Source organism: Labrus bergylta, chromosome 21, assembly GCF_963930695.1.
Source record: "Labrus bergylta chromosome 21, fLabBer1.1, whole genome shotgun sequence".
NCBI lineage: Eukaryota > Metazoa > Chordata > Actinopteri > Labriformes > Labridae > Labrus > Labrus bergylta.
Genome location: NC_089215.1, coordinates 2,910,603 through 2,926,473, shown reverse-complemented (window position 1 = coordinate 2,926,473; position 15,871 = coordinate 2,910,603). Strand labels below are relative to the sequence as shown.

The 15,871-nt window shown below is 42.5% G+C and overlaps 1 protein-coding gene across 1 annotated transcript in view; it reads left to right on the top strand.

Annotated features, from left to right (window-relative positions):
- tbkbp1 (TBK1 binding protein 1) overlaps window positions 1–15,871 on the top strand; it is a 74,005-nt gene that overhangs the window by 31,994 nt on the left and 26,140 nt on the right. Inside the window, exons 2-5 of the mRNA XM_065949693.1 lie at window positions 4,645–4,905; window positions 9,683–9,808; window positions 12,406–12,510; window positions 15,303–15,450. Coding sequence (XP_065805765.1) covers window positions 4,663–4,905; window positions 9,683–9,808; window positions 12,406–12,510; window positions 15,303–15,450 — 622 coding nt within the window. The 5' untranslated portion in view covers window positions 4,645–4,662. The remainder of the gene's footprint in view (window positions 1–4,644; window positions 4,906–9,682; window positions 9,809–12,405; window positions 12,511–15,302; window positions 15,451–15,871) is intronic.

Genomic DNA, 15,871 nt, shown 5'->3' with positions numbered 1-15,871 from the left:
TTTTGTGTTCTATAAATCTGATTCACCTCCTTTTAGCTCTGTTCAAAGGTGGACACTATAACTCCTGAGGGGAATGTTTGACTCGTTTGTTGCTAAATGCTACGATGTGTTAACTAGGTAGCTGCTAGCTGGTAGCTGTTCAGTGTTTGCCAGGAAGAGTACAATGAGTTTGTAACACTTTCTGCAGAAAACAGCAGCCTGCTGAGGCTGACAACAGGTTGCTAAGGAGGCTAAGAGTGAACATAAACGGTAAAATGGTGGAAATGTTGCAAAAATAAAACCCAAAGATGCTAAACTCACTGCAAAGTCTGTTCAGTTAAAGGCTTTATATGCAATTTTTTTGATCCAGCAGATGTCGCCCTTGAGCACCAGCATGAAACCAAAACAACTCGCGGTGCATTGTTGTGTTAGCATGCTAATGCTAGCGATCTTTATTATGCTGGTATCTTCACACTGCATGTAAATTTACCTGAAATGAGCGTGATCTAGAAACACAGTTAAGCAGTGAGTACAGTATGTTATTCTTCTTTTCTCTAGTCCCTCAATTAAACAACTTTTATACACGAGGGGAGGAGTCAGCCGGCCATCCGGGCGATGTAAACAAACTGAAGATAGGACTCTGAAAACTCTGAAAACATCACAGACAGTGGGACTCGGGTGTTACACCCATTGTAGACAGTCATGACTCACAGAGTTATTTTCAGAGGAGATACTTAATTTCTATTATATTTAAGTGTAAAAAATCACATAGAAAGACTTTAAAGGCTAAGTTCCAACTAGCAAACCCTTTCATTTTCTCACATTTCTTTTAAAAACTTAATTACACTTGGTTATGTGAGAACCCCCCCGGTGCTGTCATTGTTCTAATGAGAACAGTCTCTTTATTATTTTTTAATTCTTCGATCTCTTGTCAGAAGCTGTTTTTTTTTAACATGATGAACACAGTGTTAAATCTCTGTAGCTTATATTTAACACAGAGTGACTACAGAACTGATATTGGAGAGACAGAGGGAGTTTTGCCTGGGAAAACTGCACCGTCCTCGACAGCAGGATGTCAGCTCTGCACACATCACAGGACGTTAATATCTTCCCAGAGCAAACACAAATCTTCTGGCGGCTGGCAGGTGACTGGCACGGTCCGTCTGTGCGTGTGTTGATCAAAGAGACAATTTTTGTCCACACGTGCATTTTCTCTCTCTCTCCGTGCGACTGTTCCTCTGTGTATTTTATTTTGGCAGCATGTGGCCCGATAGTGTTTGTGTGCATGTGGGAGTGCTTTTGGATCATTCTTTTTAGACCAGCAAGGAAAAGAGCGGTAGATTGGCTGAGGCTTTATCCCCCTCTCTCTTAAAAACACAAGGCAAGCGTGGAGGAAGGGAGCCGATGAAAATAGCTCAGTAGGCAATCGCTGACTCACAAGGCAACGCTAGGAGTCAGAAAGGCATCCATTCCTGCACACATCAAATCAAACTCGCTGTTGTGTAACTCCCTCAGCGCCCGTAAATCAAGCCTTTTCTCAGCGTTCCCGGCTTCGTCTAGTATGACTTTTGTGCACATGTCCCCTTCCCTGGCTGCATAAAAAAAGAGGGGCGGTGACATCACAGGTGCCATTTATCATGCTTTGACAGCGCTGCCTGGAGGCTTTTCAGGCCAGGGGAAGGCAGTCTTAAAAGCCGGCTGGATGTGAAGCTAGCGGGGCCAGCTAACCACCCGGCTCATTCATCATGTCACTCAAAGAGCGCGGGGATGTCAGAGCTCATGGTTCTTTTAAATACTGTGAAAGGGAATGAGGGGCAGGAAGCAGACTCGCATGTAAATGAGAGTCTTATTATGATGTTAGCTACCGTACATGCAGTGGTTACTCATGCACCTGTAGGGCAAGACTAAACAAAGATGATGTGGAGTTGAAAGCAATGAATTTAGCAAAGGCTAAAAAAACATCAGCAAGAAGAAAAGCACATTTTACATTCACTCAACTATCTTGGTAAGAATGATGTTATTTTTGAGTATTCTGTTTTTGTTTTTGCACATGAAAACATCACATCCTGAAGCTCCTGATTTTCACTTACCAAGGTTACTTCAGGTGTAATCCATTGGCTGTATAAAGAGAGGTGGGGGGGCATGTCTTTATCGACTCCTGTTGGACAAAAAAGAAGCCAAGATATCCCCCCTGATGGGCGCTGACATCTTGCACGTCATTTAGAGCCAGGTCATGCACATAAGGGCGCTAACTTGTGGAGCTGCAGAATTTGCATCTCGCTCCTTCCACTGACCAAAACACACATTTAACTGACCAACAAAGATCCATCAGGTTGGTGCAGTCCACAGCAGAACAGGTTGCCTGTGTAGGGTCTCCAGATTATAGTAAATCTTAAGCTTGATCCAAAAGGTTGAGGATCTTGAAGATGTTTCACCTTCCCTCCAAAAAGGCTTCTTCATTTCTGATAAGCTCCGCTTTTCAAGGAGAGGTGAAACATCTTCAAGATCTTCAACCAAGTCCTGCTTTTGGATCAAGCTTCCAACACAGCAGAACAGACTCTTGTGTCACTTTGAAGTAGACACTCAAACATTGGACTGAAAAAACCTCTTAAACTGGCTGCACACTATACCAAACCAGACGTAAGTTTCTTTTTTTTCCCCGCTCACATGCAACAGGAAGAAATACCAACCCACACAGATTGAAGTGCAGAATAGATTTGCCCCCTATAAAAAGCACAAAGAAACTCTGAAGCATCTGAGCCCCCGAGAGACACTAAATCTGAGAATACACTGAAAGCTAAGTGCTCTACATAACAACAACAACAACAAAAAAAACCTGTGACAGAAGAAGGCTTGGTTTTTAAAATATTTTTTGGTACAGCCGTGCTAGACTGCATGTGCTCCCAGGGTCCTCAACTCAATATCCTTATAACACGGCACCTTTAGGAGAACTTTACAAGGTTTTATTAAGTCCCCATTTTTCCCCTAGTAGAGTTTTTTTTTCACTGAATCGTATGTTGAGCTTATCACCAACTGTGGCTCAGTTGTTAGAGTCGGTCGTCTCTCAACCAGAAGGACGAGGGTTTGATCCCCTGTCCTTGGGCAAGACCCCCAAGTTGCTCCTGCTACTTTGTCGGTGGTGTGCGAATGTGTATGAATGGTATTAGTTACTTCTGATGGAGCAGCCTCTACCATCAGGGTGTGAATGTGTAGGTGTGACCTGCAGAGTAAAATAAGTCAGAAGACTAGAAGGTGCAAAACCTGCAGCTTCAGATTTCCTTGTACTTCCTTATATGGACATTTACATGTTTATGTCTGAACTAGCTGAAACAATCTTTACCATAGAAAATGAATTTGAAAAGTCTATCTCCTTTGGTAGTCTGCAGTTTTTACAGCAAATAATACCTCCACTAATGTCATACATTTTAGTGAAGAAAGGCAAAATGCATTAATTTACAGCTGTAATATTTGCTCCAACTGTGTGTTATTGTGTCACCTCGGTCTATTTTCTGATATTAAAACTTTATCAAGGACTCCAGTTATCATTCCCCCCCTCTCTGCTTTTCCTTGGGTATTCTTTTTTTTCTGTACATTCATGAAAAGGAAGCATAATGCCTCGGGTTAATGGTGAACTCGAGTCATTGAAACTTTTTTCGCAGCTATTGGCGTCAACAACATCGAATCTCTGCAGTGACTGGATGTGCTTACACTTCTTCACTCTGACAAATACTGATTGTAGACAGACTAGGGACACTTACTCGAGTTAGAACAAAACGTGGTAAAAGTGTATTTTGCATATGTGACCTTTAAAGGCTTTATATGTGATTTTTTACACTTAAATGTAGAAATCAAGTATCTCCTCTGAAAATAACTCTGTGAGTCATGACTGTCTACAATGGGTGTAACACCCGAGTCCCACTGTCTGTGATGCTTTCAGAGTCCTATCTTCAGTTTGTTTACATCGCCAGGACGGCCGGCTGACTCCTCCCCTCGTGTATAAAAGTTGTTTAATTGAGGGACTAGAGAAAAGAAGAATAACATACTGTACTCACTGCTTAACTGTGTTTCTAGATCACGCTCATTTCAGGTAAATTTACATGCAGTGTGAAGATACGAGCATCATAAAGATCGCTAGCATTAGCATGCGAGTTGTTTTGGTTTCATGCTGATGCTCAAGGGCGACATCTGCTGGATCAAAAAATCACATATAAAGCCTTTAAGATCTTGAAACAACAGACACAGCATGACAACTTGGTTAAACTAGCGAGAACAAAAACATACCTCTAAGGATTGTAACAACATGAAAAGTGATGAGAAAGAAAAAAAGCAGAAAATCACTGAGTCATCTCTAAATTTCACATGGAATACTTCTGTCCCTCAGTCTCCTCCTGGTCCCACTTTGCTTTTGAATATTTTACATGGTGTGTGCCAGCAATCCGACTGCTCTCAGCTGAATCCTGCTTTGTTCTTCTTGTGTTTTTGTTGCCAGTCGCTGCTCGCTCGATGTTTTTAGCTCTGCTGCAGAAAACACTGACAGTCGACCTCTGCTCGAGTTATGAAACGCTGTTATTTTATTTTGGATGGTACACTTAATTGAATGGAAGCTATTTGGGGGATTTAATAATTAATGAGCAAATCTCTGTCTGTCTCTGTGTCTGCTTTCAGGTTGATGCTCTCTGAGTGATGCAGTCTCTGTTCGGCGGAGGGGAGCTGGGGCTGCTGGGAGGGGGCGGCGACGCGGGCGGCCTGAAGGAGGATGGCTGCGGCAGCGTGGCGTGGCACTCCTCCACGCTGCCCGCCGACGACGTCTACTCGGCCTCGCACTTTGCCCTCATCACGGCCTATCAGGACATCAAGACGCGGCTGGCCTGCCTGGAGCGGGAGAACACCAGCATCAAGAGGAAGCTCAAGATCTATGAGATCAAGGTGAAACCGTCTCGCACTTCAGAGTCTGAAGAGTCAAACATTCAGATTTCTTTGTTTTTGTCCTCGTTGGTGTTCCAGACAAAAGTTCTCCAACACCGAGGCTAGTTTGTTTTTTTGATTTATTGCACGTCTTTTAGAAAAGGAGCAATCCACTCACCCTTATAGCGTTTTCCATTTTTATCGAGGCTGTGCGGTTGTACACAGAGAGATAAAAGGAAAGAAAAGCGGTGGAGGGCTTTGATCCTGGACCAGCCGGGGGAATACACTCCAGAAGTGGGAAATCTCTCTTGCTATAGTTTAAACTCATGTTTAAGTTTCAGACCAGGCAGCACCTCAGCTAACCCCTCACTGAAACTTAAATTCAACACGCACACACATCTGACTCAACCTTTAAAGTAACCATGGATCCCAATCTGTGGTAACGGGATAATGAGGCGAGGTCACAGACATTTCCTGTTTTCAAAAAGACGTGTCCTCGGTCTTGGTTTTTTCCTGCATTGCAGTTGCATCCTGGTATGATAATTATGAGCTTGTAGATTTGTCAACAAACACAGGGTGTCCCAGGTGATGAGGAGCCATACTTGCAAAATAAGAGTCTGCAAGAAATGAAAACAGTACCGACTTTGTATGAAAATCATTGATGTCAAATAGCTGCTCAGAGTTTATACGGTCGCATTAGCAGGTCATGATAGTTTAGATATTTAGTCAACATGTTAAGAATTATTTAAACTCCCTCATTGATCCAAAATAAAACCTTGTTCAGTGTTCAGAATATCCCTCAGGATCGATTATAAATAACAGATTATCAGCTGCTTGGCTTGAAGTCATCGATATCGTAAACATCTCCGCACTGCCAGGCCGCTCTTGGTTGGATAAGAAAACAGGTGAAGCAGAAATCCACCCTCCTAGCAGTAGCATGGGCCAACAGGCAGATATACTGGGGGATTGAGCGTAAAGGAATAGCGTGGGAGGACAGAAAACGAGCAAAAAACTAAGTGGAAAGAGGGAGTTAAATGGGCGGAAGGACTCTGAGAAAAGCTCCGAGCAGGGAGGAGAAATGAGCCAGTAAAAGGAGATAATGATGTAAAGAGCCGCAGAGAGATAAATTGCAGAAATTAAGAACAAAAGAAGGATTAAAGAAACTTTTTTTTTTTTTTTTTACTATCATTAGTTTTTGGGTGTTCTAGTTATTCTAAGAATTAGACGGTGAGGAAGCAGAAATGTCCACACTTTCCTCTCATTGTTTAGATGTCTGGTTTGATGTCGGGTACACGAGGACGCTTTGTTTGGGTCGGAGAGATGAGAGACGTCAAAAGTTATCAAAGAGGTGGCTGCACTGGAAACTCTGAGGAAGACAAATCCAGAAAGATGCAAGCTGATGCTTCATTCTGGTCTAGATGGGAAACTGCTGACGCTTTGAATCTTCTGCTGTGTTTGCGTCTGGATTAAAGCTTCACAAAATGTTGACTCTGGCATCTCAATCATATAATTAGGTGGGATGTTTAAAGTAGCGGTAGAGCTCCAACAGTATTTCAAGATTTTTAGTAAAAATGGGACAAATTAAATATGCCAAATGTTAAAAAAGCCACTCTAGCTAAGGTTACACAAGCTTAACATTTTGTGAGTCCAATCTCATCATGCACCAAGTCTGACAACAACATATTAAAGCATTTTCCAGCTTCACCTTCTTGGTGTTTCCAAGTCAAATCACCGTCCTTTCACTGCATTGTTTGACAGGATTTGCATTTTCACTCAGCTAGTGAGCTTCAGTCAGAGACGTGTCAAGCTAAGTCATCCAAAGAGTGTTGTAGAGGCACCACAGATTGTATCAAACATGGACGTTGTCTCACTGACATCATCCATTGGTTTCTGATGAGGCATTTTGAAGCCAAACAATTGCATTTGCCATGTTGGAAATGTCTCCAACCATCTTTCCATCGACCTAAACGCAGGCAAAGAGGTGGAGCTAAGGTGGGTCTTAAAGGCTTTATATGTGATGTTTTGATTCATTTCAGCATGAAATGAGCGTGATCTAGAAACACAGTTAAGCAGTGAGTACAGTATGTTATTCTTCTTTTCTCTAGTCCCTCAATTAAACAACTTTTATACACGAGGGGAGGAGTCAGCCGGCCGTCCGGGCGATGTAAACAAAGTGAAGATAGGACTCTGAAAACTCTGAAAACATCACAGACAGTGGGACTCGGGTGTTACACCCATTGTAGACAGTCATGACTCACAGAGTTATTTTCAGAGGAGATACTTGATTTCTATTACAGTTAAGTGTGAAAAATCACATAGAAAGACTTTAAGCTGGCACACATCTACAACGTGTTTACCTGTCAGTCAAATCAACTACGCCTGGGATTGATTAATGAAAAAAGTAAACTTTGAAAAATGCGGCTTCCTCCCACAGTCCAAAGACTCGCTCGTTAGGTTAACTGCTGAGTCTAAATTACCTGTAGGGGTGAGAGTGTTTGGTTGTCTGTCTCTTTATGTCAGCTTGTGATTGACTGCCGATCAATCCAGGGTGTAACCCCGCCTCTCGCCCAATGACAGCCGAAGGGAAAAGCGGTAAAGATAATGGATGGATGGACATGCAGCTCGACCCTGTAAGGGCTGCACAAAGTCACACCGCCAACTCCTGGCATTGAATGCTGACTACAGCCTCTGTGTACAGCCAAAACACCAAAGTGCAGAGAATTGTGCTGCAACTGTGAGGTGCTCTGCAACTGATGTTAACAACTTCACTTTCAGTCTTAAAAAGTCTGCGTCAGTGCAGGAATCCTTCTAGCAGCTGAGCAGCTGTAACTGGAAGCTACAGGCTGCCACATCGCTGTCGACTGTTTGCATGCGGTAGTTTGTTCAGGAGCTAATCCCACAGAGACAGGTGTTGATTTTTCCAGAGAGCAGGTGGGGATGTTGGCTGTTTGGGGTTTGGATTGTCACACCTGTGCGTCTGTAAATAGAGAATGTAAATGAATCAATATTGACTCCTGAAATCCCCACGTGGAGAGACCTTCTGCCAGATTTCTAAAGTCTGGATTATTATTATTTTCTCTGGTTATTAAATCTTTTTGTAGCAGAGTTGTTAGTGTTGCCGCAGGCTTTTCTCTCCAGAAACAAGACGCCCGAGTACAGCTGCTGTAATGATGCAGATGGAAGCGCTGGCTGCTGCTTTTGAACATGAGTTGAAGTGAGGTTGTTCTCCAGTTTAGAGTTCCCGATGCTCTGCGGAGTGAGAATTTCTCATGGGCCCCCCGGAGGGCTCACCCATGTTGAGAACATTTACTGTTAAACTGAGCAGAGAGGGAGGTGTTCTGCTAAATGGAAAAGGGTTGTTTGCTCCTCAAATAGACATTGCATCAGCTGCAATGACTTCAAACAGAAAATGAAAAAAAACCCTCGCCGCTGACGAGAGGCACTCTAAATGTAAATGTGTTCATTTAGGTTAAACCACACGCGCTTATATAACTTGTCTTGGTTGTTTTTCTATCGCAGGATGCTGCTTCCAACCATCACTTTAACACTAGAACGCCACAAATTGTTTACCACAAAACAACCCGTAAAAGCCGCAGAGCTCATAAAGACAAAACATGCAGAATATTTATTAAACAACCGGCATTATCTGCACGATCCTCTCTGCAAATAAAGAAAGTATTTCTGAACGTTTTAAGTGTTTTCACATCGTGCTGTTGCATGGTTCAGCTCTGTTAATGCTTTTTATTTTACACAACTGTGACTGTTTTCTCATGATTGAAGAATAGACGTCGGGCAATTAGATGCAAATCTCTTATTTGTAAGTTTGGCGTCCAGAAATATTTTTTTACACTTGATAATCCGTATATTCTGTTTGTGATACCGTATCAGTCCTCAAAAACAAGGTTCTACAGTTTGAAGTCAAAGTTTTTTGTTCCTTTTTCTTCTCATGAAAACTCATTTTAATATCTTCTCTCAGACTGCCCAACAAGTATTACTACGATTTTAGACGTCACAGGGATTGTCGTAAATAGAAATTTAAATCTTTTGGGGAGTAATTTTTTGTCGTCTTCTTTTTGCACAAAAAATATGTTTTATGCATGCTCCTAATCAGGGGCGTGTCCTTATATAAAATATATAATGTCCTTATGATATTTTTAAAGCTTTTTTCCCAACTGTTTAAAAAAAGAAAAGTAAACCATATTGGCTAGTTCGACAAGGCCTGGGTCGAGTGTTGAAATGTTGCACTCAGTTTGAGAAAACGAGTGTCTCAGATTTCTTATTTAGCTTAAAAAAAAAAAAAAAACACAAAAAAGAACAGCCGAGTATTTGTCATTGGCCGGGGTTTTTGTGAAGCAGTGTGACGGACAGATGGACAAACAAAGTTACAGATTGATGGACAAACAGTCTCATCACATTTCAATGTGGGGGCTGAAATTAGAAAGTACAATCACAGAGACTTGCCAAGCAAACTCACAGATTAGTTTAGGAGAGAAATAAAATCTAGTTCATGAGGGGGGGGGGGGGGAACTTTAGTAAAAAACACACAGAGTGATATCTGGGCCAAACAGAAGCTGAGGTTGATGTGAGATGCATCTTTAATGATCTCAGAGTGAAATCATCAAAAAAAACCTTCACAATACAGCCGCACAAAAATCTGCACGAGCAAACAGACAAACACAATTATAAATAAGAAAAAGTGTTTATTCACTCTTTTTCTTGTTCTCTAAACTTTCTCGACAACTTTTCCTTATTGCCATGTCTAATTTTTTAATGCCGTTTGCTTCTTTTTTGGCTGCAGTTCCCGATGATCAGCGAGTTCGGGGACAACACCAACTCCTACTGCTCCTTTGAGAGCAAAGAGACGGCGCTGCTGCACTCAGAAAATGGCAACCTGCAGCAGAGAGTCAACGTCCTGACCCATGAGGTAAGACGGGACATGAGGAGGAGGAAAGCGGGGGGTGAAGAAGAGACGAGGAAAGACGAGGAGATGAGAGAAAGCATAGGAAAAGATGCAAGAAAAGAGAGAAAACGCTCCATTATAAATTCAGTTTCACTTAAAACACACTCGCCACACAAAAAGTTCTTCAGTGCTTTAATTCCGCAGAAATCCCTCCCTGGATGTGCATTAATTGAATAACTAGTGAATGTAGGCCAACCCTGGTGGACATACACTGAAAGACATCCAGAACTAATTAAGCACTAAAGCTGCTGCCCAGGCAAAATTACAGAGATTGGGTGTTTTTTCGTTTTTTTTTAAGAAACCGTCCAACGAGCAGTGTGACATGGGATTTTCACGCTGCTGTTCTATTTCTGCGAGGCGGCGGTGTAATTGGGACCGAACCTGGCCAAGATTGAGCTGAAAATATGAAGTCGACTTGTCTATTTTTCCCCGACACATCCTACAGTGTATGATGGGATAACACATTTTGTAATTAACTGGTGTGTGTTTTTTTCACACATTATAGGCATGATTCAAAGCTAAAAAACAAGACATGTGCATGCAAATGACAGGCCTAATGACGAAGAAACAGGACTAGGAATTCTTCAAACTTGAGTCCATGAATGCAACTCCTTTGTTTCTCTGATTGTGTGAGCAGAAAGGGTCAGACGTGTGAAAGAGAAACAACTGATGCACGACGGAAAGAGGTAAAACTGTACAAAACAAAAAGGTAAAAAAAAATGTAGAAACAGGAAGGATAGAGTTTCTAGGAGCAGCAGCAAACGTTAAGCTCAGAACACACAAGGTCATACAGCTCTGACACGAGGCGTTCAGACTGATGAAATGTAACACGGCTCACTGAGCATGCTCTGTAGGGACATGACTTCCCCCACCACACACACACTCAAGCACACACACACACACACACACACACACACACACCTTTTCCTCTTCCTTTTTGGTGAAACAGTGACTTCTGCTCATCAGAAGAAGTAAAGGAAGATGACTGATATTAACATCAACAGGTGTTTATCTTTATTCATTAATCACATTTTGAGCCTATTTTTAAGAATTAAAGGAGCAGTATGTAACTCTGACACCTAGTGTTTAAAATGGGTACTGCAGTCCAAATTAAAAACATCATAGAGAGCTGTCTCCCCCCCTCCTCTCTAGAGTGGATGCTCACTCAGGTCACCATGTGGTGGACTCTGAAGCTTCAGTGTTTATCCAGCTCTGCATGGGTCTGTAAACCTTTCTGTGTTCTAACCTCTCTCAATTTTTCAAAAGCATCTCCAATATTGATCCTAGTTTGAGCACGTTTCTGCTCGTGGAGCTTATTAGAAACATGCAGAGGCTTTTTAGGTCGGGTACAATCACTTCTATCTGAACCACTTCTCTTGACCGCTTCCATCACTGCAACACCTGTTGACCTGATAACTGCTCTCATATCTGGCAAACCGAGGGGCGTCCAAAACGGCCGTGTGGGGGGGTCACCTTAAAAGCGCCTACCTTCTCTGGTCCAAACAAATCCAGAGCATTCAGGAGCAGAATCTAAAGTTAGATGGAGGACATACTGGCTGCTGCATTGTTGTCAGAGAAGCCAGCACTTCAACATAGCATGTTTCCTTAATGTCTGATCATATAGTAAGATACCTTTATCATTTCAGTCAGTAGATATCTCACAGATTGGACCTTAAATTACTTCAGGAGATTTTGAAAAACAAGGCTTCACTGGGCTTTTTATTCCTTGCGTTCGTTTTAAAAGACCCTGAAAATGTCCAAGGTGAGAGATGTAAAAAATGACAGCGTGAACATTTTGAGAATTTAGATTTTTTGGGGGAGTTTTCTGCATGCACCTATTTCCAGCAATCACACTCTGGAGAGACAATCTGCTCCCCTCAGTCACGATGCTGTTGACAAGCAGCCCTCACCTTGGTACCAGTTTCCTTCCAGCATATGTTACCATAGTCACACTGAATAGGCCTCAGTGCTCCTGCACACACAGCTCTGATACACTTCTTTGTCCTCGCCGGCTCTCTGTTTATCTCACTCCCTTGCAGCTGCTCCCACTCTCATTTTCAGCCTTATCAGCGGTGGCCGTATTCTCCAAGAAAAAAATTAATTAATGCATCTCTGTGTCCTCGTCTGCTCCTTCAAATCTCTTCATTTCACTCAGTTGTGTGCGCGTCGCCGTTCCCCGGATCTGTCGTATAATCTGTGATCATTGCATCCAGTGACATTCAGCGCCTTCTTACGCCTCACTGTGAGGGGAATAAATGAGAGAGATCAAGAATTCATAGTGTAGAAGATGACTTTTTGAAACATGATTTATCCATTTGACGAAAACGAGGGAGGCTCTGTCATGCTCATGCTGAGGTGTCAGGAATTTGGCGACCTAAATTGTGCTTGGTTATGCAACGCCTCCTTAAGAGATATTTGATGAGTCTCACTCTGAAACTTTCTGGTAGTGTTCCTTTCCCTTCCTCTCTTATTGAGGAAGTTTGAAAACTGACAAAAAAGAATGGGGGAATAAATGTGTCAGACTTTTTTTTTTTTTTTTTAAATGTGTTTTCTCGCTTCAGCTCCAGAAGAGGAAGGAGCGAGAGGAGCAGCTGGAGGATGTGATCCAGGCCTACGAGAAGATTCACATGGAGAAGAGCAACCTCCAGAGGGATCTGGACAAGATGGTCAGAGACGTGATTCACTTCATTGCACCGCACATTTCTGAAAGTAGCTTCACACAAAAAGCCATATGGCCTCATGTATAATGGATTTTTACAGCTTCACTTTCTGCTAACAGAGGCAGAATATCAAATGTAAATCTCCTGAACATCCCATGAGAAAGGGGATGAATCTGATAGAGGATTTCGTTAAAGTCCTCAAAAATATTAAGGTTTTTAGGTTTTGTTCTAATAATGGAAATATCTGCAATTTTTAGTCCATCCATCCATTTTCTTCCACTTATCCGAGGTTGGGTCACAGTGGTAGCAAACTCTCGACATATAATCCCTGCAGCGAGCTCTGGGTCTAACTCCAGAGTCTCCTCCAAGTTGGGTGTGCCCGAAAAACTTCCAATTCCAGGAGGCATCCCAATCAGATGCCCATCTTTATTAATCAGGGAGAACAGTAACAAAGGAGAAAGGATCCAAATGCAGATTGTGACCGCAAAGGAAAAAACAAAAAAAGTCCAAAACTAAACATGTCGAATGACGTAGGCAAGGTGTAAAACCAGAAATGCAGACTAATGGAGCACCCTAATCCAAGGTCCAGGCAGGAAATCAAATGTGTGAAAACAGGCGAGGGCAGGAGAAAAAAAAAAAGCAAAAGGTCTGAAAGGAGTCTGAAATGCTTGGCTAAGGCAAAGAGATGAACTGGCCCAGAAAGAAAGAACAAACAGACTAAGGCTGAATCTCAAATAATCCCACTTGGCACTACCCTTCAGTTGTATGTGCTTCCATTGAGGGTAGTATGTTCTGTCTCTTTTTGGTGAAATGAAGAGAGATGAGTAACAAGACATCAAACGGAAAACAAGAACCGAGCTCCACGTTGCTGAAAAACAAAATCGTATTGCTTTACAATAACACCACTGTACTGTTCTTCTCCATAGTGAGCTTCACAGTTTGTGAGGACAGTTTTGCGGGATGTATCAAACACCCGTTTATAAGGTCACATATTATGTAAAGTATACTTCATCATGTTTTTCTGACACTAACATGTGTCTCTAGTCTGGCTACAAACCCCCCAATTATTAAAAAAAAGTCCATCCTCTCCGTCTTTTCCCTGCTCCACTTTTCAAAAAATGTGTGCTCAAACAGGCTGTTTGGAGATTTTCCCTTCATGACATCACAAAGGGCAATAGCCCCTCTCCCAGGTGGGTGACACTCCCACAGCTAGGTGTTTGTTCTGCCCTCTGAGTCTGCCTTCTCACCGTAAACAATAGGACATGGAGCGAGGAAGCACCGAGTACACCCAAGCCCTTCCAGAGAGGGGGCGTGGTCAGACACAGCTCATTTACATATTTAAAGGTACAGACACAGAAACAGCCTGTTCTGAGCAGGGCTGAAATAGAGGGGTTTATAGGCATGATCAAATACAGGATCAGAGTGGATTTAGAACGTGAAACTTCACACACATGTTTTGAGGAGCTCTGAGACTTATTTAAACTAAAGAAGAGGAGGAGAATATGTGACCTTTAATTTAAGAAGCTGAATGCATCACTGTGTTGAAGAGATGTGATAACACTGTTATCTGTAAGGCAGCTTCATTTCATCTTAACTGGTATTTCTTTACTTTCTAAACCTAATAAAGAGAAATGCAAGTAGCCGCAGATGTATTAAGCTTAGTGAGCGAGGTGACACTTGAGCTTCTCTCATGCAGGCAGGAAGTTTCTTCCTTCTTGCTGCTGGAAAAATAGCATCCCATGAGGCTGCTGACATTGTACCCAATGCAGAAGTAAACACTGAAAAGTATTGGCACATTTTTCAAGAATCTTCAAGTAGTAGAATACTGCTGAATCATTTAGACGTTGCACTGTAGACTTCACTGCTCATCTAATATGTATCCCCTTCTTAGCAAACTTATGTCATTTTTTTACTAAATCAATTTTGAAAATAATTAATTCAGCAACCTCAGCTACTTCCCATCCTTTAACCCCCCCCCCCCCCCAAAGCATTTTGGCTTTGTCCTCTAACTCCCCTAGTTGTCAGTCAACACATTTGTACATTTGTCTGAAACTGAGACACTCTCAATCCTTGAACACTTCTCTGTAACAAATCAAAGTCGATCCAAATCCAGGTAGAGGCTTCCAACTGAACAGATTGTCTGGCTGCTCTTCCACAGATCCCCTCTGTGATAATAAACCGTCTCATATGAGAGTGAAGTCCACTGAGCGGCTCATGCCGAGCAGAATCAGCAGTTTTCTGCAGAGTCGGAGTGATTAAGGGATGAGGTGCCGCCAAAATGCCAGCTGCCAAAGAACTGATACAGAGGCAATGTCACCATGAAGCTGAGGCTGCGATCAGTTACAGGGCTTCATTTTCCTGCTGGGTCTCTTTTTCTTTTAACCTTCCAGCAGAGAAAATAGTTCCTCATAGAAACACAACTGAACACTTACACACATCTGTCCACATTATGACATCAGCAAAGAGATTTATAAACTACACCAAAGGGTGTGTTAAAGGCTTTATATGCGTTTTTTTCATCCAGCAGATGTACGTGAGGGGAGGAGTCAGCCGGCCGTTCGGGTGACGTAAACAAACTGAAGATAGGACTCTGAAAACTCTGAAAGCATCACAGACAGTGGGACTCGGGTGTTACACTCATTGTAGACAGTCATGACTCACAGAGTTATTTTCAGAGGATATATTTGATTTCTATTACATTTAAGTGTGAAAAATCACATAGAAAGCCTTTAAAGGGACAGGGGCGCCAGATAAATATTTATGTCAAATAAATAATTGTGAATTGTGTGTGTTTGCAGACGAGCCTGGTGGAGAAGCACGTGGAGCGGATCCTGGGCCTGGAGTCGGCTCTGAGGCAGAGGGACAGCTCGCTGCAGAAACTCAACATGCAGCTGCACAGCAAAGACGTGCAGTACCTGCAGCTGCACGCGGGACCCGACGCACACAGTGAGTGGACTGATCCTCGCTCAGGAGGTCAAATTCAGAATAGTTTTACTTTATAGCAAGGTGGAACATTCTCATAGTACAGCCAACAGTTTCTATTACCGCCTTTACATTTTCCCCTCCTTCAACTCAGCACTTCGGCCCTAAAGAAAAGCAGCATGTTTTTGACTTTGTGTGCAGAACAGAATTGAATTGAACTATCAGTCATCCTCTCTTAATCATGCATGCATCTATCAGTTTGTTCATCTTTACATCCATCGTCCTACCGTTTATGTATCCATCCATCTTTGTCTGTTCATCTAACTATCATCTATCTGTGCAGCCATGTGTCCCTCCGTCCATCAATCCATGTGCCACCCCTTCTTCCCGGGTGTCCATCCATTTCCCCGTCTGTCTGGCTATATATTTATCAATTCATCAGTCT